Source organism: Glandiceps talaboti, chromosome 7 (assembly GCF_964340395.1).
Source record: "Glandiceps talaboti chromosome 7, keGlaTala1.1, whole genome shotgun sequence".
NCBI lineage: Eukaryota > Metazoa > Hemichordata > Enteropneusta > Spengelidae > Glandiceps > Glandiceps talaboti.
The window spans coordinates 14,301,107-14,324,238 of record NC_135555.1 but is presented as its reverse complement, the minus strand read 5'-3'; the positions used below and the strand labels follow the sequence as shown (position 1 = coordinate 14,324,238).

The following is a 23,132-nucleotide window of genomic DNA, read 5'->3' as shown; positions in this document are numbered from 1 at the left end:
TTGCACCTCACAAGTACAGTCTTTTCAAAGTTCTTCTCTGAGTGAATCCAAGAGGCCCTCAACTTTAAGTATTTATCAGAATTTCATAAATTTTATTTGAAAGGAGATATTTTTTGAATGATATTTACAGATACAATGAAACAATTGTGTTCATACATAAATGGCTTCAAAATTTTTTGTTGAAATATATTATATCTGACTAGCCTTTCATACACTTAAAAAAAATGACAGCTTCTGAAAAGCTGTCAGTGAAGTCAAAACATTTGTAAAAAAAAAAAAGTGTTTACGTCGATGGCTTCAAATTAAAATTTCTTTTGAATGTGCTTCCTGCTTTTCAAAATGGCAACTTTACAATGGAAGCCAGTTACATTGAATTAAGGAGACACATTACAATGGAAACCAGTTTACTTCAAACAAAATGTGTGTGTGTGTCAACAAATATCTTACTATCATTGCTACATTTTATCATCTGTCTTGACAAATATCCTACTCACATTGTAACAATTTATTGTCTGGCTTGATAGATATCATACAAATATTGCTAAATTTCATCACCTGGCTCCAAAAAATCATATGAACATTGCTACATCTTGATCATCTGATATGACAAAATTTGAATTATAACTGACAATTTTATTTCATAGTTGACAAAATTGCCTGAAAAAGTACATATTGTTACAATACTATTTGGTAATGATCTACAAAAACATAAAGGTAGCTATAATAATGAAAATGTAGCATGATTATGTTGATAAGATATTTATCAAGGCAGAATAAAATGTAGCAATATTTGTCTAGACATGTTAAAATGTAGCAATGTTAGTAAGATTTTTGTTGTGCCACATGATAAAATGTAGCAATGTTGATAGATATTTATCAAGACAGGCAATGAAATGTAGCAATACAAAATGTATTCGTCTAGACATGTTAAAATGTAGCAATATCTGTCTAGATAGACATTACAATGTAGCAATGTTGATAAGACATTTATCAAGATAGACAATGAAATGTAGCAATGTTTTGTCTAGACAGCCTAAAATGTAGGAGTGTTAAATAAGGTGGTTGTTGAGACAGCCAATAAAATGTAGCAATTGCATGAAGATATTTGTTATGCCAGACGATGTTTTGTTTGAAGTCAACTGGAATTTGCCTCCTTGCCTTCATAAATGTCACCAACAAGTGGATTTTAATGACAAAGTGTTATTCTTTTATTTACCCTGATTTGTAGATTTGAACAGCTACTTGTATTTAGTTGTTCAAAATTAGAAACCTAAGGTAAACTGTGAAATGTCAATGTTTGTACAAGTTGTACATAATACAAATAAAAGAGCGGGCTATCTTGGCGTGATGTGGTAAGATTGCAACGGTCCATGCAAGTTTTCCAATTTATCATCTAGAGCTTTACCACATGTAGAACTGACATTGTTTACACACATCAAGGATGGAACAAACTCCCCAAAAAAGGTCAAAGTGCATTTGAAATTCTCGTTTTCTGTGTCGTCATCTGCAAGTACGTGCATGCATCTTCATGTTGAGAGTGACACTTACCGGTACATGTCTTTAATTTAGTTACATTCCCTGACAACGTTGTCCCGTTGCTATGGTAGCAAGTATCCATTATTGTGGGTATAGATTACAGACAGATGTGTTCATACATGTAGATGCATACACTGTTTCCACGGTAACCTTTTCAAGTTTAGGTCTGCACATCTTGGAAGATTTTCAAATATTGTTATTAACGTAGATATTATAACACTAGATTGCTATATTACTGGTAATACTAGTACTTTGTTGAAGTGTAACTATAGACCCACATTTAGGGTCTATGGTGTATCGTGATTAAACGTAATGAGGCATTTATTCTGCATCATTGATGTATCGTAGGTGTGGTAGGATTTTTAATCATCTAACTTAAAGTTAAACCCCTAATCCCCCATCTAGAAGTAAGCATTAAAAGGAATAAAGTGTCGGCTACATTATACAATAGTTCAGGTTTTTTATCTCAATTTAGCACTTTGTATAAACCAAGATATAAGAATTTAGCAACACACATGACGACCCCCCACATATGTACACATGTAGAATCTGCAGTGACTTGATGGCATTGTGTAAACCATTAGACCTGCTACATGTAACAGTTACATTATATAACTGTCTGTGTATCAATTTGTGTCTAAATAACCTGTGACAACTGACATGTATCTAACAATGTTCAGTATACCATCATAGCATCACCTTTATTGTAGATGTACATGTATGTCAAATTAGAAAGCTGTTAGAGTCATTTAAGTTCACTCAAAATGAAATCAGAAATGTAGAAATGTTCAATGCATATAAACTCCTTGGTCGTCTGAAACTATGGTGATAGATTAGTCAGAACATGTTGAAAAGATGGAGTTTTGCCAGGACTGGGTCAAAGGTCAACATTGTCTAAATAACAACAAAGCCAGGGCTGTCTGTCAGGTAAAGAGAATCTTTCACTTGAAAACACATTGACTGTTATATCGTAATTCATGAGTGTCTCTACTTCAGTATTGGTTGTGAAAACTAATAGAGCTTGATTTACAAACATTTTTTTGCCAAATAATGAATTGTGAGTCGGCCAAACCTTCACTTGAAATAAGACTGACTGCTTCCAATTGAAAAGTAACTCTACTTGACTATTTCATGAATTGGGAGGGAGGGTTGATTTGCAAACTTTTTTTTTCCACTAAAATAATGTTTTGTGAATCAGCTAAACGATGAAAGGAATCCTTCAACTGAAAACAGACTGACTGCTTCGAAATTCAAAAAGTGGTTCTACTTGAATATTTCCTGAAAGGGAAGGTGGCAGTTTGCAAACTTTTTTTCACTAAATGTATTGTGACCCTGCCGAAGGAATCTCTTGCTTGAGAACAGACTAACGTACACTTCGTAATTCAAAAGTGACTCTAAACTACTTGAATATTTCGTTAAAGGAAGGGAAGATTGATTTCCAAAGGCTTTTCACCAAATATGGTGTTGTGAGTTTAAACTCCATTTCTGTTTACTTCATTCATGATTTTGAGGTGAGCAAACAACCTGTGCTATCTGAGTTTATTAAGGACATCCCCTTTTCAGTTTACAGAAGATCTGTACCGTTACTTTTTAAAAATGATTGCTATTATGTGTCACTGGCTGTTGTCTCATCCCCTACTGTCACTTTCATTGCATTTCATCCTTAAGTCTTCTAAGAAGTAGTGTCGATCATCACTATCCTTTGTTTACCTGCCTGGATAGAGTCATTTGCTCATTGTTATTCCAGGTAGTACTGTTAGGTTGTGTAACAATTCATTGTTGATGTAGTAATCCCCCTAATACACCAGCTCCTCAAGACTCTTTCAAGCAATATCTTTGTAGCCGGTAAAAGAATGGCTGTAAATCTGTTGTCCTGTGTTAAGATTCTTTTCATAATTAAGGATGTTCATGTTGAAGTCTTTGACTACAAATTCATTGTATTGACTTGTGATACAACTTACAACATAGTCTAGAGGCTAGCTGGGGCTTCAGATCTGTGATTTGAAGCTATGGATAGCCGCTAGACTACCCACAACAGTGGTGAAAGAAGTTAGTTTGAACAAGCTAAGACAGACAGAAAGTAAAACTATTTATACCGTGGTATGTAGTAAAGTACATAAGGAGATGATAGTGGTGCTTTGGTGATGCTGATATAACCATGCTGTACTTGAAATAGTTTAAACACTGGAAATAAATGAAAGTGTACATTTGTAGAAGTCTACACAAATATATTGTAAAACATGGGTCTTCTCATTGACTAAACCACTTTTTCACAGATTGTAAACATAGAAATTTTGAGGTATAAATACATGTAATGAGGTATCAGAGATGCTATTATCTACTATGAATGTAATCACATCATTACACATTCGTAGATTGATGAGACATGGCTGTCTTATCTTGCCAAAACCATAGACAGTCAGAGTGCAGTGGAGGGAAACTGTCTATGCTAAAACTAACATCTTTGTACATTGAAATAATAAACTGTACAGAAATAATGACAACAATATTTGAAAGTGATATTTAAAATGCATGAACAATTCACCTTCAATGAAAATTTATCTGTGTTCAATGGTAAACCATATATCATAGCATCAAATTAAACTTGTGTTCCAATTACAAACTTGAACAGTGTTACCTGAAATTTTCAACTGCGCACTTCAGTCTTTGTGAACAGAGTGATCCACTATCCAGAACATGACCTTAAGTTGTGGACACTTGAGCCAAATGTAAACAAACAATTTGTGATGTTTTTTGCGTATAACTGTGGGTTTCTTCATGTCTCTATTTCAGATGAAAATGAGAATCCTTCAGTCCTATGTCAATGATTTGAGTGAACAGAATGAAGTGTTGGTGCAGACAGTGGAAGAACTTGAACATGAAGCTAATGATAGAGTGGCATTATTAGAAACCAAACTACAGAAAAGTACTGCATCTGTCAAGGTAACGAATTAGTACTTACAGTCATATGAATATTTTGGAGGGTTTTTTTTTTGCAATGTATTACAAACTATGTGTATGTCATAGATGCTATATTTAGTCATCCAAAAGAATGCACTGATGACTTGAATGAATCCAGCTCTAAATACTTCACTGCATTCAATACAAATCATTGATACATACATACATACATACATACATACATACATGTAGAGAGATAGAGATCATAGACAACAGCAATGACTACATGTATAGTAACTAGACTTGGATAACACAGAACTTGTAAATTTTTGGTGTTCCTACCACTTACGTTGTGTTTTACATTGTAAAAATTGTAAATCAAAAATTGTAATGCAATCTGATGGCAGACATCATATATCTGTACCCTGCCAGGATTTGCATATTGTTATCTTTGTCTTGTAGCTATTTGCATAATGCCATTTTTCCCCCTGCGTGATTTGCATAATGCCATTCCCCCCCCCCATTTCATTTGCATAATACCTTATTTGCCCCTGCATGATTTGCATAATATCATATTTGCCCCTGCATGATTTGTCTTTGCATGATCTGCATAAATTCTTGTTCAATAGTTTTATGGAGTGAAATTATTTATTATTGAATATTTGTTTGTTTACAGGAGTACTTGTCCAAAGCAAGAGATTTAGAATTTGACATGAAAACTATGGAAGTCAAGAAGAATCACTTGCAACACCAGTTTGATGTAAGTTTTATGATCTTAATTTTAACAAAGTAAATTTAAAATGAAGCGTTTCCATGTAAGTAGAACAGCACAACTGACAACACAGATATTGTTATAGAAATTTCTTAAAGTCTGATTTTTGTGGTCAGTGTATATTTTGTAACTTCGTGACAAAGTGGCCTAACCAGACAGTTATAATATTCAAATAATTTGACACGAAATAACATTCGGGAATGTGTTCGTGCACTTTCAGTGGATCTATTAAGCTCAAACTGTTACAAAAAAGTGTCAAAACCATTACACCAAAATTATGTCTCCAAAATGTTTCATATTAGTTATTACCCATTTATTTACAGATTATATATTTATGTAATGGGATATTGTGAGATGTAAGATAAGATATGATAAAGTAACAATTTGTATAGAACCAAAATCCAAAATAATTGTTCAGAGGCACTTCACAAATCATAAAGTGAAAACAACTTCTGACTTCAAAAATACACAAACCAAAAATGATGTACAGGATTATTCTGCCATAAAAAAAACATACTATATGGAGTATGGAATATGAAATGTGAAAAGATGAAACAATAACAATTATTCAAAATATTGTCAAATGTAAAAAGAAAGATAGAAAAAATAAAAGAAAGATAAAAAATTTCAATATATGAATTATGCTGCTAAACTTATAGCTTTATACTGTAATATTTAGCTGAATTAATTTTTGTGACGAAATAATTTTATGTGAAATTGAATCATTTTTCACTTTTCAATTCTGAGTAAGTACATGTCAGAAAGGCCAACATAGTTTAGTGTGAATCAAAATATTTACTTATCAAACTGATGTGGTCATATGTACACAAAAATGTTTTATCAGCCAAAATAGAGTGGGAGCCAAAATGTCAAAAATGTTAAACTTACAAAAATTTGATTTGCCCAATCATGTCACCTTCCTCTGGTGTCATTAACCAAAGTAAAAAAGAAAAGAATAGTGAAAAAAGGTTTGATATTGACTTAAATGATTTTTTTATTTTTTTTTATTTTTTCCAGGACATACAACTTCAATATGATAGAATGTGTGAAGAGAAGGAAGGACTTGGTGCTATGAATAATGATTTACAAATTGATATACATACATTAATAGGAGTCATAGGTCAAGCTAGAGCGACAGGAAAGTGGGAGGTATGTACTGATTGGTAGATATGTAAATTATAAATTGTTTGATAGCGATGCCCAGGTTCAAATAATGGTGATGAGAATTTGGTAATAATCGTACATTGTTTTCTTGGACTTTATTATTTTAATTTGCTCACAGAATATTGTAAACTTAGATGTTTTTGTCACTAGAAAATTTTGTGATTTTACAGTTTTCAACTCGTTCCCAAAGACTAATTTTTCATGAATTACTGAAACCTGGTGCACTGTTTGTGAATAAAGAGGCATTTTAGGAAAGCTGAGTACTAATACTACCTGTACATGTAGTGATGGGAAATTTTGGTGACATTTTTAAATGTTATGTTCATGATTTTACTCAAATTCTCACCAAGACTCTTGTGGAGGTATGGTGGGGGGGGGGGGGGGGGGGGTTAGACATTTCCAATCATTTTTGCAGCAGACAGGCAATGTTTTTGTTAAGGGTTAGATAAAACCTACCAGAGTTTCCCTGTCATTTCCCCAGCAAAACTAAAGAAAATGTACGGGGAAACTATCATAACAGTTTTACCAGATTCTCTGTTTCTGTTATCACATTCAAAAACATTGAGTGCTAGGCCCTGGGCCAACAGTTTTACAATGATGGAATTTCTGGTAGATCTGAGTTTGAATAAAATGTACTATTGAATTCTGCAGTTCAATGGTCTGGAATTCAGGACGATAGATGCAAGGGAAGTCCTTGGAGCAAAGGCCACTGATCTTCCTACAGCTGATGAACGGATGCAGAAACACGTGGATGACTTAAAGATACAGCTGGCATACAGAGATGATATCATTAGAAAACTTCAAGATGATCTTGAGCAGTATAGACAAGATCATAGAACGTCACTAGAAGAGGTAGGTATGGTACTTGACAGTTAGGTTTGATAGAAACAAACCTTTTAGAAAGTATCGACAAGGAGACGACAAGAGTGAGATCGTGATTTGGGTTTTTTGTCTCTGAAGTGCTGACTGTGGTTGTCTACATCTGGCATGCATGATGCAGACTTATGTATAGAGTGAATCTAAATAAGGCTGCCTATGTTAGTCTGGAATGAAGCATATTAAGGTTGATTCAAAATGGGCCACTTACGTTAGTAAAAATCAAACAATTGTGTTGAAATCAAACAGACTACTCATGTTAGCTGTGAATACAAAATAGACCACTTATGTTACTAATAGGTAAACATGGACCACTTATGTTACTAATAGGCAAACATGAACCACTTATGTCAGTTAAAAATCAAACTTACGGCTACTTAATTATCCTTGCTTGAAATGAAAAAGACTACATCATACAAAATGTACTTTAAATCTGATTCAAATATGGACCACTTATGTTACTGATAGGCAAACATAGACCACTCATATTAGCATTGAATCAAATATGGGTTACCTGTGTTAGCAATAAACTGAACAAGACCCCTTATGTTTGAGTTTATAGGTTGGAAGGAGAGGTGTAGTATTAGACTCCATGAAGAGTACACTATCACAAATACAAGACAGAGAACAAAGACAGATTGGACAAGTCACTGATAAAGACATCGCCTTGATGAAACTGAAAACAGACGTTAGACAGGCTGAACAAGAAAAGAGGGATCTCATGCATGAGGTAAGAACCTGGTGATCATAATAGTGAAATTTACTGAAATGCAAATATTGGATAAAAGATGAAAATTTGGATGTGAAAAACAGTTGTCTGGTGAGTTGAAATTTGCCTTAAAGGCCGGGGTTTCAATCCTAGGTTCTCACATTACTGTTATCTCTAAGTGGAGCTGTAAGGATTACATAGGATTATCTGCCAGATAACTGTTGTTCACACCAAAATTGTAATCTTAATCCAAATTGGGCCTTTAAACAAAAGGATAATCTTATATAGCTCCACTGATTAGATAATAGTAATCCAAGAGCCTGGGATTCAAACATTGGGGTTTTATATCTACCAAGGTCAGATGTACCAGAAATCAAACATCTGAATTCTGTACACAGTAATTTTCAAAAGCGATGATTATAAGTAACCTAGTAGTGTAGTTTAAAATACCCTTGCAAAAAAGATGAGTTTTAATATCTTTCCTGAATTTCTCAAGAGTGGGTTACTGATGCAGTTCAACTGGTAGACTTTACGTCAAAGTGGTAATATGTGAAAGTGTTGCAGTTGTAGACAATTATATCATTTAGTTTGCAGAGAGTTATTGCAGGTAACAGACCACCTTCCATAGTGAGAGCACTGACTGAACACAGTTGCCATAGTAGAAGTATTTAGTGCATGTACTATCTTAGGAAAATTTTATTTATGTATGGATGCGCAGTGGCACTGTTGGTAAATTGACACCGACCATACATGTATATCATAATGGATTCTTTTCTCCCCTGTTATACAGCTCTCTAACAGAGATGGCGTTATCCAGGGTCTGCAGTCAGATATTACAGATCTTCACAATACCATAGCTATGAAAGATGCAGAGGTAAATTATCTAGATTATCAGAAGTCATACTACTACTGTGTAGAAAGTAGACTAGTTCTTACACTAAAGTGTTTCCATCACACCATATTTAATCAATGAAATCTTTTCCATAATCACATTAACATCAAAGTGTGTATAATTCATTCAACATAAAAATCAGACTGTTCCCTACACTTTTAAAACTAAAGTGTTTCCATCATTATAAATGAATTCTTTTCTGTAATCACATTAAAATCAAAGTGTTACCACTCTCACTTTATCTACAGTGTAATATTTACATTTGCTGCATGTGTCAAATACCTATTTTGATTTCTTTACAACTTACAGAGCAGTAGCCATTTGCAGACCATTCAACTTTTCAAAGACAAACAGAATGAAAAATCTATGGAGGTAAGAAATTATATGACAAAGGGTAGTAACTGTACAGGTATTATATAAAAGAACATGTACCATTCCTAGAACATTGTCATCTGATGATAAACTATTAATGTACAATGCTCTAGGAACGGTTTCATGTGACTTTTGTAAAGGGCAAGTCAGATGTCTTGAGATGAACTCGATGTTAAGCAGCCATATGTAGAGGATCGTTCTACCATTTCAAGCATATTTATTGAATATTTCACCAACCTAAGTATATCACACCTAAAAATAATTCCTATCTGACTTGTTCCTTTAAAAGTATATCTCGTAAATGATTTGGCACAGTCTGCTGTTTATTCAGTGCCTTTTCGACATTTCTCGTAATATACTCTTGAGTACTGGAGGAATGAGTTAACAAACAATACCTTACTAACAATGTGGCAGCTTGAAGCAGGTCAAAGGTGAGTATAGACCTCAGACCAACCAGTGACGGGTTTTTGTCGTAACAGTACTTTCCCTGACAAATATGCCACCAGACATTATACTTTTTGTCAGCTATGGCTCTTGTCAGGTTTTTTTTAATGATATGTATATAAAATTTCAGAATGCTGAAGCTTAAAATTTAAAAAAAATGGTGTAAAGGGTATTTAGAAATTGTAAAGCTCTCTTGCTGTTCAGACCATTGTTCTACCATTTATATGATGTCATCATGCAAGCAATATTGGAATGCTGATACTGGTGTCAATATTTCACTAATCGCTGAGTTCAGTAAGAATTACTATAAATCAGGCAAACATTTTCATATGTCGGGATGGTGCTAATTAATAGGTTCCATGTGTGAAAAGCAATCACTTTTGTAGAATACATTCATATACATGTACATCCCACTCGCAAAACATACATATACAAACCCTTCCTGAAACATCTTCACACTGGGGACAGTAAGGATATATATAATTAGGGGATATTTCTGGTATTTTGTGACCATCCAGCATTTTCCTGTTCCCAAATAAATAATGAACTTTGTTTTGCACATATCCAACCATTAACTTGCAAGATGCATTGTATGAAGGTCACTGTGAATTTTGAAATTACACGTTCATTATTTCCAAAAAGTTTTGACCTTGACAAGTTAACCAAGAATAGTGTCAACATTTGACATAAAAACACTGAAAGATGTTTTTCAAAGTACATGTACACCTGTACAAAACAATAATAGTCCACATGCAGGCTAAAATTTGCTTTGAATAGCACCCCCTAGTGTCCAAACTGTACAATCTTTTGTCTTTATGATAACCGAACTATGCCATATTTCGCAACAATTATCACTGTGCTGAGTAGCACTTTCATGATGCTATGAATACACAGACTATATCAAAAGCAGACACAATGCATCTTGTTATATTGTAGGGGTGTATGTGAATTGTCATTTTGCATGATTATGTGTGGTATCATCCGCTTTTGTCATTCCCCTCACTTTAACTTGCATGCCATTTTCCCCCCACGGATAGTATGCCAAACAAGAAGATACCATTAGACAGCTCAAAGCAGATCTTGCCAGTTTCAAGGATCAACACAGAAAGGTGTCCTTAGATGTAAGTGGGTATATGGTGTTATGTTTAGTTGTTGTCATGTAGTAGCAGATAGCAGTACAGTGCTAGCTATTAGTTGAGGTCAAATGGTAAAGGTCAAAGGTTAAACTGTCCAAAACTTGACACGTTTTCTTGATCAGGCTATTTTTTGCATGGAAGGCTTCTTCATGATATGATATATGCAATCAAAACTTTCTATCATCCAGTAACAATACATGTTTCCGGTAAAGTTAGAAATGTCAGTGTATCATGTTTATGGTAATTTCTTTGAAAAGTAAAGGAAGAAAACACAGACTGAAAAGTGAAAAAAAAACTTGTTCAAACGTGGTCAAAATTTGTTTTCATTTTTAGAAGTGGATGTTTGAATTATTGGAGGAGTTGAATCGATTGCAGAATGTACAATACATGCTGAAATTTCAAGACATAAATAACAAAATAAAAAGCTGCCGACAAATTTTCTCTGTTCTTTAGATAGTATTACCAGCATAGCTAAAAATGACTTTTTGAAAATTGTATCTGATAATGTTTACTGATACTGTTTACATCATTACAAGAATGTTGGTAGTTTTCCATGCAAAACTCAAATGATAAAGAGAACCTGCGAAGTTCTGAACTGTGTCACTTTTGAAAAGTTGTATTACCATTACCGTAAGATACATTGTGTTATTCTGCCCCTCAATGGACCTCATTTTTGAGATGGGTAGACCAATGTGTGAGGGCGCTCTGACACAGGGTATCTTAGAGACTGCATTACAGTATATTAGGGGGATATTGAATACAGCAGTACTATGCTTTTAAAACTTATTTCTGCATGCACTGTAGTGCATGTACAGTCTGAAATTCTAAAATTCAAATGATTATGGTATCGTGTAGCAACTGTTTGCCATATTTGGAAGTCAGAATAGGAATTACATGCATATGATTGGGCTAAACCATAGGGCAATAATATTATTTATTATGGACATTGTATCAATGTATATCAGACTGATAGATTCAACATTGTGGGCACTCCTGCTCAACAAAGACGGCTGTCATGTGTAATGAGGAAAGGGGGTGTCCACAATGACGGATCTGTCAGTCTAGTAGAAATATAACAACCAAAGTTAAGATTTTATCAACAAAATTTGGGAAGTTGCTTTTGTCAGTCTGAATCTTGATTTGTTCAAAAACATTGAGTTGAGTGCAATAGAATCATGTTACCCTGTGTGTCTGTTTTGGTGTCCATCTCTAGATAGTCATTTATTGAACTTTTTATTCAGGTGACTCACTATGAAAGAAGAATCAAAACATTAGAAAGTGAACTTAGACAGTCTCAGGAAAACAGGAGAAAAACTGTTGATGAGGTAAGTTTGTCTTAATGTTTGAAACAATGAACTGGTAATTAAATCCCAATACCCCAAAAATCTTGCTTATACTCTTAACTATTCTACTTGCGTTAACCCCATCAAATGGAGAGGGGCTATAGAAATGCGTTCTGTCTATATCTTCCTGTCTATCCAATCCAAGCCTCTACAAACACAGGTCACTTTCATTCAAACTTGGCACACAGATGATAGCCCATAGTGGGCGTATGAATATCCCACACTTCACAATATTATGAAATTTCAACAAATGGAGGCCATGCTTCTCATAAAAAGTTCCCAATCTGTTCAATCATAATACATTTGAAACTTAATCATTTTTTTTCTCAGATTGGTAATTTACAAGCCCGGCTAAGACAAAGCCAACTTTCAACTCAGGACCACCATGATGTGTTACGTTCAGAACTTGCCAGGAGAGATGAAACCATACAGAAATATAGAAATGATATACTTGTACTCCAAGAAAAGTATGATGCCAGTATTAATGAGGTATGTCAAATAGCATGCAAAGTTTACACCACATTATGTACTACTGTCTGACACACATTACATAAGTTGTATTTCTCTGTTGATCTGATTCATGCTGTAATTTGCCCAAATGATACAACACACAAATTGTGACACTGAAAATTCTAAGTATTGCCATGCAGGGAATGTCAGAATGCAAATTTACAAAATGTAAATTATTTTCACTGGCCAATGTGAATATTTCCCTCCTCATGGTAGATTTTTAAAAAAATTGATGTAAATGGTGAGAAATGACATCACATTTGAGTCATAGATGTTAATCATATGATGCTTTCAACAAAGTATGTGTAAAAGATCTCATCGCGTCAGTGCAGTAAGGTCATATCTGCCTATACAATTGCATACTATTTTGCAGATACAACCTTACTGCACTGACACAACGATCTCTGAAAGTTGCTAAAATTAAAAGGATCAGTGGATATCAAAATAAAGCTAAACCACTTAAACTTGTAGAGAATGCCATTTATTTTGCCATTTAATGTTAGGGCAATATGATTTTGTAATACATGTTACAACTATAGTGGTTTCAAATAGCACTCCAAGTGTCCGAACCATGCAGTCATTCATCTGTGAAATTGCATGCACTTAGAATAAATGGCATGTACAATCTACATCCAAAAGTGAAAAATTTCACGGTATGCTGTTGACTATACTATTTTTTCATGAAGTCATTTATTTGCTAACCGTCTGTTTTTCAAAACATAAAGATCAAACTGAAAATGCAAAAACATTTCTTGTGAGTATTCTTGTATGTATATGATTACAAATAATTGGCAACAATAATGTATCGAAAATAATAGTACTACAGGTCTGGTTTTTGAGAATATCGGACCACATGAAATTGTTTTCTTCCACAAAATCTGCAATTTTTTTCATTTCTGGTATATATCACATATTTATAATACCACACCAAAGTATTGATTCAATATTGCTATACATGTCAGGCAGTGACCTGTCACTATTACCATGTAAATACTGCAGATACTTAATCATTCAGTTATGTGTTTCATTTTTCTGAAATTACATAACTCTGTAGCTAGCCGCCCCTTATTCTTTCTCAACACATTGTTTTTTTCATTCAAGACAATAACAGTGTTGTTTTGTATAACTGTGATGTCGTAATCTAGAAGCAAACACAGCTAAAAAATGTAAGAATAATTACTGTAACGTACGACAAAGAATATCTGTGTTGTATGGTTGCAGGAAACCATCAAAGGTCAAAGGTTATGTGACAGGTGCACACTACCTATGTTACCATGGTTTCAGTATCATAGCAACTAATTCATGGATTAGAAAGCATATTCTCATAATAACAAATGCTGGAAGTCACAGTACTGTGACAATACACATATAATTGCTGCTCTTCTGTGTGTTCTAGACCTATAAAAAGTGACTTTTATAAATGGCTTCTTCTCAACAGCTGGAAAAGAGAGAGCAGGATATCCAGATTTTGGAAGACAAGTTGAAAACCACTCAGGAAGAGGTAAGAATTGCTATGAGATTGGAGGTGAATATGGGCATTTCACAGTCAGATGGGCAGGGTTAGGGGTATTGCACAGTCAGATGGGTGGGGGTTAAGGGTATTTCACAGTAGATGGGTGGGGGTTAGGGGTATTGCACAGTCAGATGGGTGGGGTATTTCACAGTCAGATGGGTTGGGGTTAGGGGTATTGGTGGAGTTAGAGATATTTCACAGGTATGTGCATACATGTATGTACATAATTTCACAGATGGGTGGGTAAGGGTTAGGGCCATTTTATAGTAGAGTGGGGTAAACTGAATTGTTTGAGAGCAAGAGTAGAACGCGAACAAATTTCTATGAAGCTACAATTCATGAATTTGTTTCGGCCTTCAAGTAGTTTTGTCCATCAAATTAGCTTTATTAATTGCATTGTTAATCCCATGTGGTCCAGGCAATACAGGAAACTACTGTGTGTAATAGCTGTCTTATGTTATAAATGTAGTATCATCATAAGAGGTCTCAGGTGTACAAGGCAAAAAAAAATTGTTTGAGAGCCGATATGGCAAACAATATGTCTTGTGTAAAGCTACAATATCTAATCATGAATTTTTTCAACCACAAAGCAGTTTGTCTTTCACCTTTATAATTGCATTGTTGATCTCATGTAGTCCAGGCAATGCAGGAAACTACTCTGTGTAATAGCTTATTTTGTCATGAATATATTATGAGATTTGTGTACAATGCATTACAGTACTAAGAATAGTATTGTAGTATGTGGCAGGTGTTGTCATCTACAAGATATGTCAAATTTTGTCAGTCTGGTAAATTAATTATTATGTAAAAAAGCTTGTACATAGTACAGCTGCTAAGCAGTGCAGGTAGTTATTGGAACAGTACTGCCGTACCTACTCAATGTGAGGAGAATATGATGAAGAAAAAACTTTAATGTATGCTTTATTTATTCAGTTTCACACAATCTTTTTGTGTCACCTATGACACATATCCACAGTATATGCACAGATACCCACACTCAATGACACACACTTATATGTATATACACACACACATACATGCATACAGATACTTCCACATTCACAACACAAACACACACACACACGCACACACACACACACACACACACTCACACACACTGACACATACATACATACATACATACATACATACATACATACATACATACATACATAATATACATACATACATACATACATACATAATATACATACATACATACATACATACATACATACATACATACATAATATACATACATACATACATACATACATAATATACATACATACATACATACATACATAGACACATGCATAGACACATGCATGCATACATACATACATACATACATACATACATACATACATACATACATACATACATACATACATACATACATACATACATACATACATACATGCATACATGCATACATACATACATACATACATACATACATACATACATACATACATACATACATACATACATACATACATACATACATACATACATACATACATACATACATACATACATACATACATACATACACAACACCATTGCAGATAAAGAAAACTGGAAAATAAAGCCAAATTAATCTTCAAATTGATTAGAAATTTATTACACTCCTACCTACAATGACAGTCTGTGTTTTTCAGAAGTATAACATATAGTGAAAGCTTTAAAAAGGCAAATTACATGATCTCTTTAACAGCAAAAGATGGATTCTCATTTTAACAAATGATTTGATTGTCTCTTGTGCCATCTGTATATTTTGTAGGCTCAGCGACAGGACAGCTCAGCCAAGCAGTTACAAGGAGATATGACAAATCTACAACAACAATACAAGAACAGCAGAGAGCAGTTATCAGTATCAGAACGAAGTCTGGCACAGCTACAGAATGAACTACATGCAGTCAGAAGCAAATACAATGATTCAACAGGACAAGTTGAAAAACTGACAGAAAGTCTGAACAAATTACAGGCAGCTTCCAAAGAAACACGGGATGCGTTAGCTCAGGAGGTAAAATATGGATTCTTAGCCTTTCCAGAAACTAACTAGATGTGATGAGTGAGAAAACATCTAAGGCTTATTGCAGAAAACAAACAGAAATGAAAATATCAGGCCAACAGTTTGGTTGACAGAAAGATATTATTATATTGTGAGAGAACAGCAACAAAAATATGCTGTCTCCTATCTTACAGAAATTTTGTATTTCTCACATATGTCTAAGGAATTTTAACTCATTTTAGCTATAAAAAAAAATGCAACAGAGTTATAGAAATGGCTTCTCTATATCTGCAAATTCCCAGACTTTGATGTAGTACCCCTGAAACACAATGATATGATTTTGTTTTTCGGTGAACAGTAAAAAATAGTTTGCCTCTGCTTATTCATAAAAAAAGTTGTTCTCTTGCAAAAGATCTGTGATCATGTGACTTTTTTGTGATGATTTATAGTTTGACTGTGTTACTGTCAATGGTGACATTAGGTGACTACTAGTAATTGAGGAAAAATTTATTTTAAGAAAAGTTGAGGACATTTACCTTTACAAAACTAGAAATGAATAATAAATTCAAAAAATTTGAAGAAAATAAGACTAAACAAAGTCTCTCAAGGGGCTGATACTAGTCTAATGGTAATATTGCAATTTTATTGTGTGGGTTTGTATTTAGTTCCTGGATTACAAGATTTGGTTTCAATGGTGTTTATTTTGTAGGTCGCTGAGAGACATGATATGGTAGTCAAACTAAGAGAAGAATTGGGAGAAATAGAGGAAAAACATAAAGATGCTATGTCACAGATACAACATAGAGGTGATGTCATTCAACAATTGAGAAACGATATCAAGAATTCTGGTAAACAGGTAAGACATAGATTTTAACTATTTGTTTTGTTTTTACAATGTAGGTAAAAGTATAGACTGTAAGATATGCCGTGTACGTCATGTCGCTTCGCCTTTTCTGATATGTCGTGTACGTCATGTCGCTTCGCCTTTATCGATATGCCGTGTACGTCATGTCGATTCACCTTCACCGATGTGCCCTGTCTATCTGAAAGAGGTTGACCGATATGTGAGAGCGCCCCTTGACAGCTTACCTTACAGACTACTATAATTATAAACAGTATCTACTGCACTGGACCTGTAACTCTACAACACTTGTCACTATAACAGTGAACAAGTGTAGCAGAATCACAGATCCAAGGACATTGCCTAAACTGTAACATTCATAAGTGTTGAGTTGCCACTGTATTTCCTATGTTGTTATCATTGAAGACTTATTCAGTATTCAACCAAACCAAACCAATACTTGTGTCTCAGTACTTTGTTATGCATATTTATAAAGTCTTTATTCCATTGTGATGATTTTAGCTTGAAGAAAGACAACAGAGGGTGCAAACTCTTGAAGATGAATTGGCATCTTTTAAGACAAGATATGAAGAACAACACAAAGAGGTGAGTAGCCTTGCAAGATTACCCCTCCCCTCCTCCACCCCCACTTGTGATATAATGTCTTCCAGACAATAACAAATTACCACCTCCTCACAGTGTATTGAGTTTTCCTAGTGCAGTGACACATAGCACATTGTGTATAGTGATTACTTGCAACAATGCACTCACTCGTATACTCTTGTGTTTATGCTACAGTGCAATATCAAAAACATCATTGCATACAGTTACTAGAATGAAAATGAGTGTGTGAACATTTCATGCAGTAAATGCAGTTATCATTTTTACAAAATTTTTGCCGTTGAAAAAGACTGTCTGTGCACAGTCAAACTGTCAGGATTAAAAAAAAGCAGAAGTTTTAACCAGACTTGAACTTGTCCTTTTATTTGAACTCAACAATAAAACTGAGTCCTATAACATTGGAGTGTTTTGTTTCACTCACTGAAAGTACAGCTGCAGAGAACACTACAGTCCCTTGAATGTGCAAATACCCTAAGTACCGATATACTACACTGGCACTTGTGCATCAAGGGTTTTAGTTATCGTCATTCTGTCGTGTTTTTGATACTGAAAGTGTTATTTATCTCTAATGCCTCCAGATTGGTGAGATCCAAACCAGAATGCATAAAGATAAACTAACTAGTAGTCAAGACATTACAATATTAAAAGCAGAGGCAACAGAACAAGACAGAAATACCAAGAGACTAAAAACAGAAATATCTCAGATAGAAGAACGACTTAGTCTAAGTCATCAACAGGTACGTATTTTATATTGTCATGTACTTTATGATATGTTTATATTTCTCTTGTGATTCTTAATATTATCTCTGATTTTATGATAATAATGATGTACTACGTATAATATGCTTGAGAGCTCCAGGCACATTACCCCTGGCACGGATTGATAGCAGCACAACAGTCCATTGTACATCCTCAACTCCCTGGGGAACATACAATCCATCTCGGCTTCTATATTAAAGCACATAGGATTAAAGTATTCACATCGCAACCTCTATCCTACCAGGTCCCCAATTATACATCTGCGTTGATTGAGCTACAGTCATGGTTCAAATCTTGTCAAAGTACTTTAGCCACTCAGAAACAAATGGCAGCAGGAAGGCTTCAAGGCAGCCACACTGGCAATTCAGCCATGATGACTCCAATTGATACTTTCTTCTGAATATTGTCGTAGTACAAGTTAAAGTGCCATGGTCTGTAACATAGGCCTCATTTCTGGCATTTCACCCTACAACTTGCTCAGGTGCAAATTGTTTTGATATACTGTTATAGAGATGGTTTAGTATGTGGAAAGATTCTTGGGTACAAAGATGGTAGCAATATTCCAATATTTTGGTAACCAAAATATTACGTCATAATGTTATTTCATATTACATGTATATCTGAATTCCTTGATAGGGCTCTATCAGTTCTTATATAATTTCCAGATTTAGAACCTGTTGAATCCTGATTCAACAGGATCTAAATCTGGAAATTATATATGAATATTTGAGTATGAAACAAAACTAAAACAAAACAGTAAAATGACAGACTGTTCCCCTTTAAAGAAACTGTAGATTAAATTATCAAAATATATGACTGTGTACTGAATGTGTCAAATATTGTCATTTCTCTTGTATTTCTTGCTAGTACTAGGATATTTACTGCCAAATCACCTGAGTAACTGTAACTGTAACTTTACTGCTACAATGTGCAGTATTTTGTACACAAAATTTTGCACTTCAGTGCAACAAAAGTGTATGACCCTATATCCTTGTTCACCTGTAGTGTAGTTATAGGTTACATGTTTCATTGTGTTTTTACCGCTCCGTTTGTTATGAATGTAAACATGTTACCTTGTACATTCTTCTGAGAATGTAATAGGTGCAGTTGTCATGGCAACTGTAATGAGAGATATGCATATACTGTGTCAGTATTTTTATTATGTAAATGAAGAGTTTGGCCCATCTAAATGAGTGGTTTTCAATTTACCTTCTACTGGCTTGCTTCTTCAAACAATTTGTGTAGATTTTATTTGAAGAAATTGGAATCATGTAGCCTTTTTCCCCCACAATATTAGTTTGGCACAGTTCCTCATTCTTCTCAGAATCTGTTTGTTTGCGGTCTCCAAATATATGTTTCAAGGTTTGCTACGCATGGCAGACATTTTTTGTTGACAAGCTTAGGGAGACTGGTATTAAGTTTCATAGAATTAACTGTCGAAATCTTAAGAGGTAAATTCAAACTGATTTTGGGGAAGGCACACATACAAAATTTTGCTCTGAATTTCTGACAAAAATGAGTAAGGCAAAGGTAAGCAAACTTGTGTCAGCGAGAGTATTTGAAAGCTTGGAAGAGAGAGAAGTGTTATGATTTGTAAAATGAATGTTTATTTGACAGGAGTGATAGCTAGACAGGTGTTTTTTGTCCGTAAAATCTGGCAGTGTACAGTTTACAGTGTCATCTCAGAATTAGCATTATTTGCTCATCAATTCTTGTATGTGTGGTGCAACTTCATCTGTATTGAAGTGGGGTCAGCGGAAATGCCTCCTGACAGAAAAATTACCAGTAAAGAGTGTTTCACAAACTCTTACAGTTACAGTGTGAAAACATGTCTTGTCATGCTGTAACAGAAAAAAAATAAGTCTTGAAAGTTAGAAACGTTTCATTACAATTGACCAGAAATTCATTTTATCATAACTTATTTAGTGTGTTTATCGGTGTGTGGGGGTGGGATGGAATGACCAAAGCCTAGGGCAAGATTTGAACCACACTTATGACCCAGTCAGCCCAGCTGTATATTTTGGGACCTGGTAGGATAGAGGTTGTAATGTGAATAGTTTGATCCTATGCTCTTACAGAAGTTGCTATGGATTGTATGCTCCCCAGGGGAGTAAATGTGTTGATGAAGAATAAAGGGCAGTTGAGCCATGTAGATCAGTACCAGGGGTAATACAATCTCAACCTGAAACCTTATTGTCAGGCTCACTGATCTTGATAGTTCATTTAATAGTTTTGACTCGGTCTGCGGAAAACAGCTGTAATTCTACAGCATTTTGAGAGCACAGTGTGGGAAAGTGCTACCCAGTATATAAAAACTAACATTACAATCAAAAAGTGTATTTATTTATTATCACCATTGACATTGATTACTTTCTTCCAATTTACATGTAACAGCTGATGAGTAAAGATGAAACAATCCAACGACTACAAAAACAACACAAAGAGTTCAAAGATGAAATCTCAAGAAGAGAAAAAGCAATCCAGAAATTAGAAGTCGAACTAATGAATGTACAAGAAGATAGTCGTAAAATTACCGACGATGTAAGTATACAAAATGTATTGTCCTTGTCACAACTGAATATCTATACTTGTAAAATGTAATAGTAATATTTTTGCTAAAGTTAGGGAACCCAGTAACAAAGAGAGTACTTAAGTCAGGTAAAACTGGTATCTATTTCCATATTATGTATTTTATTTTTGGTGGGGAAGTTTTGAACTCAGTGCATCATTTTGTACATGTGGCTGGGGGGTACTCCAATACATTTTACATCTTTTCTGCCCTCAGCAAATCATCGATTAGAAAGTAAATGCAGTTTTCTCAGCAGTAATTTTCTCCCCCTGTATATTCCTATATTTAATATGTGTACTGTCTTATATCATGATAGAATTTGTAAACTCTCTGTAAAATGTCAAAACTATCATTTCCTTCCAAAGCTTGAAAGGCGTGAACTGACCATTCAACAATTAGAAGTCGACTTGAAAGCTACTAAACAACAATATAAAGATGCTGTTGAAGAGAATGGAAGACTTGAAACCAGAATACAAGCATTACAGGTCACTTCACAAAGTGAAAATGATGTCCTGGCATCAGAGGTAAAGACAAAAATATGTTTTGCTAAAAATATGATGGTAATATTTTATGATTTAGTAGAGCATGGCCATACTATGAAGAATTCATGGTGTACCAGCTAAAAATCCATGTCTTACAAAAGTTCTGTAGTAATTCAGTTTCATTAGTTTCACATCTACTGCAAAATTGTTGAAGATAACTGTAAATTTTGATTGTATGCAACTTAACATTCCAAAGAAGCAAAAAACACTTACCTTGTACAAGGGGTCTTACATACCTCCACAGAGGGTCACAACAGTGTGATTACAAAGTCAGTCATCCATGTTGTTGACGCATGCTTAATGAGAGTCACAGATATGGGTTCAGAGGATACTGTTGCACTTTGTGTTTACTTAAATGTACTCTCCATTTCATACAATGGACCCTCACTAAGTTGAGATCAGTGTTCTCCCCCACTAAATAGAGAAAGCATGGTGCTAATACCATCCTTGTCACCCTGGTTGTCATGCTTGGCAGGTTTCTACCGTGCTTCAAAAGTATTCCACCATCCTTGATATGAGTTTTAGTAATCTTTGAATGACAATGTTATAATAATACTTTCACATGTCCATGTGTGTATGTGTTAAATATAAACATGTCAGAGTGTTGTTTCAGTGTTGGAGACATGCATATTATATGATGATCATTATGCAAATTACAATGTTATTTGCAAATTTATCATTGTCCTGGTAATCTACCCAGGGGGAGAACACTGGAGATCCACCAGCACAATTACCAGTATGATTTAACGTAGTTGCAATTAGTGAGGGGGCTATTCTATGTTCGGAACACACAAGGAAAAGGATACAGCAACAATAAACTGTGCTCTTACAAAATTCTGTACTGTATTGAAAAAGATATAATAGTGATATGCAAATTGTAGTTAAACATAACCCTGCCTCCTGATGGACTATGACAGAACCACTTCACCTTTTCATCATTCTTCCTCCATCCATGCATTGTGAACTCTTCTTCACATTATGCATGCAGTAATAGAAATAATGTACAACATTGTTATTTACGTCACAAGTACTTGAAAAAGTAAAGGGCAAATGAAAAAATGTGAACCAAATTAACATTCATAACTTAGTTGAAATGGCAAGTTAGTGAAATGTGACTTTATAGTAAGAGCCCACTGTATTTATGGTACCTTTTATATGGGGTCTTAATTACCTTCGAAGTTCCATACCCGTAACACTTCCCTTAATCATACTGTAGCACAACACAGAATAGAATCAATTCAAAGCCGACACACAATTTCTTTCTGGTTCTAAACAGATTTCCAGAAGGGAGGAAAATGTGCACCGACTAAAGATGGAACAGTTTAGTCTACAGGAACAGATAGCCAAATCTGAGGAGAAAATGGCACAACAAGACATGACAATTGATCAACTCAGACATCAACATAGAACTAATATGATGGAGATTGATGCCAAACATGAAGCCTTAGAGATGTTAAGGAGACAACTTGAAGATGCTAAACAACTCCATGGTGGTGCAAGGGAAGAGGTAAGTATATCAAAATGTGCACTGTCAGTTTCGTGATGTTTAGGTGTGTTTCAGAACTGACTACATAGACACTATCTGACATGTATTTCCTAAGATATTTTTAGAAAT

The 23,132-nt window shown here is 34.6% G+C and overlaps 1 protein-coding gene across 1 annotated transcript in view; it reads left to right on the top strand.

Moving 5' to 3' along the window:
• LOC144437651 (uncharacterized) overlaps window positions 1-23,132 on the top strand; it is a 57,118-nt gene that overhangs the window by 6,277 nt on the left and 27,709 nt on the right. Inside the window, exons 2-19 of the mRNA XM_078126641.1 lie at window positions 4,330-4,479; window positions 5,114-5,197; window positions 6,227-6,358; window positions 7,025-7,225; window positions 7,812-7,979; window positions 8,749-8,832; window positions 9,160-9,222; window positions 10,704-10,787; window positions 12,044-12,127; window positions 12,476-12,634; window positions 14,094-14,156; window positions 15,955-16,197; window positions 16,895-17,041; window positions 17,549-17,632; window positions 18,226-18,384; window positions 20,801-20,947; window positions 21,341-21,499; window positions 22,794-23,024. Of these exons, the coding sequence (XP_077982767.1) occupies window positions 4,330-4,479; window positions 5,114-5,197; window positions 6,227-6,358; window positions 7,025-7,225; window positions 7,812-7,979; window positions 8,749-8,832; window positions 9,160-9,222; window positions 10,704-10,787; window positions 12,044-12,127; window positions 12,476-12,634; window positions 14,094-14,156; window positions 15,955-16,197; window positions 16,895-17,041; window positions 17,549-17,632; window positions 18,226-18,384; window positions 20,801-20,947; window positions 21,341-21,499; window positions 22,794-23,024 (2,442 nt within the window). The remainder of the gene's footprint in view (window positions 1-4,329; window positions 4,480-5,113; window positions 5,198-6,226; window positions 6,359-7,024; window positions 7,226-7,811; window positions 7,980-8,748; window positions 8,833-9,159; window positions 9,223-10,703; window positions 10,788-12,043; window positions 12,128-12,475; window positions 12,635-14,093; window positions 14,157-15,954; window positions 16,198-16,894; window positions 17,042-17,548; window positions 17,633-18,225; window positions 18,385-20,800; window positions 20,948-21,340; window positions 21,500-22,793; window positions 23,025-23,132) is intronic.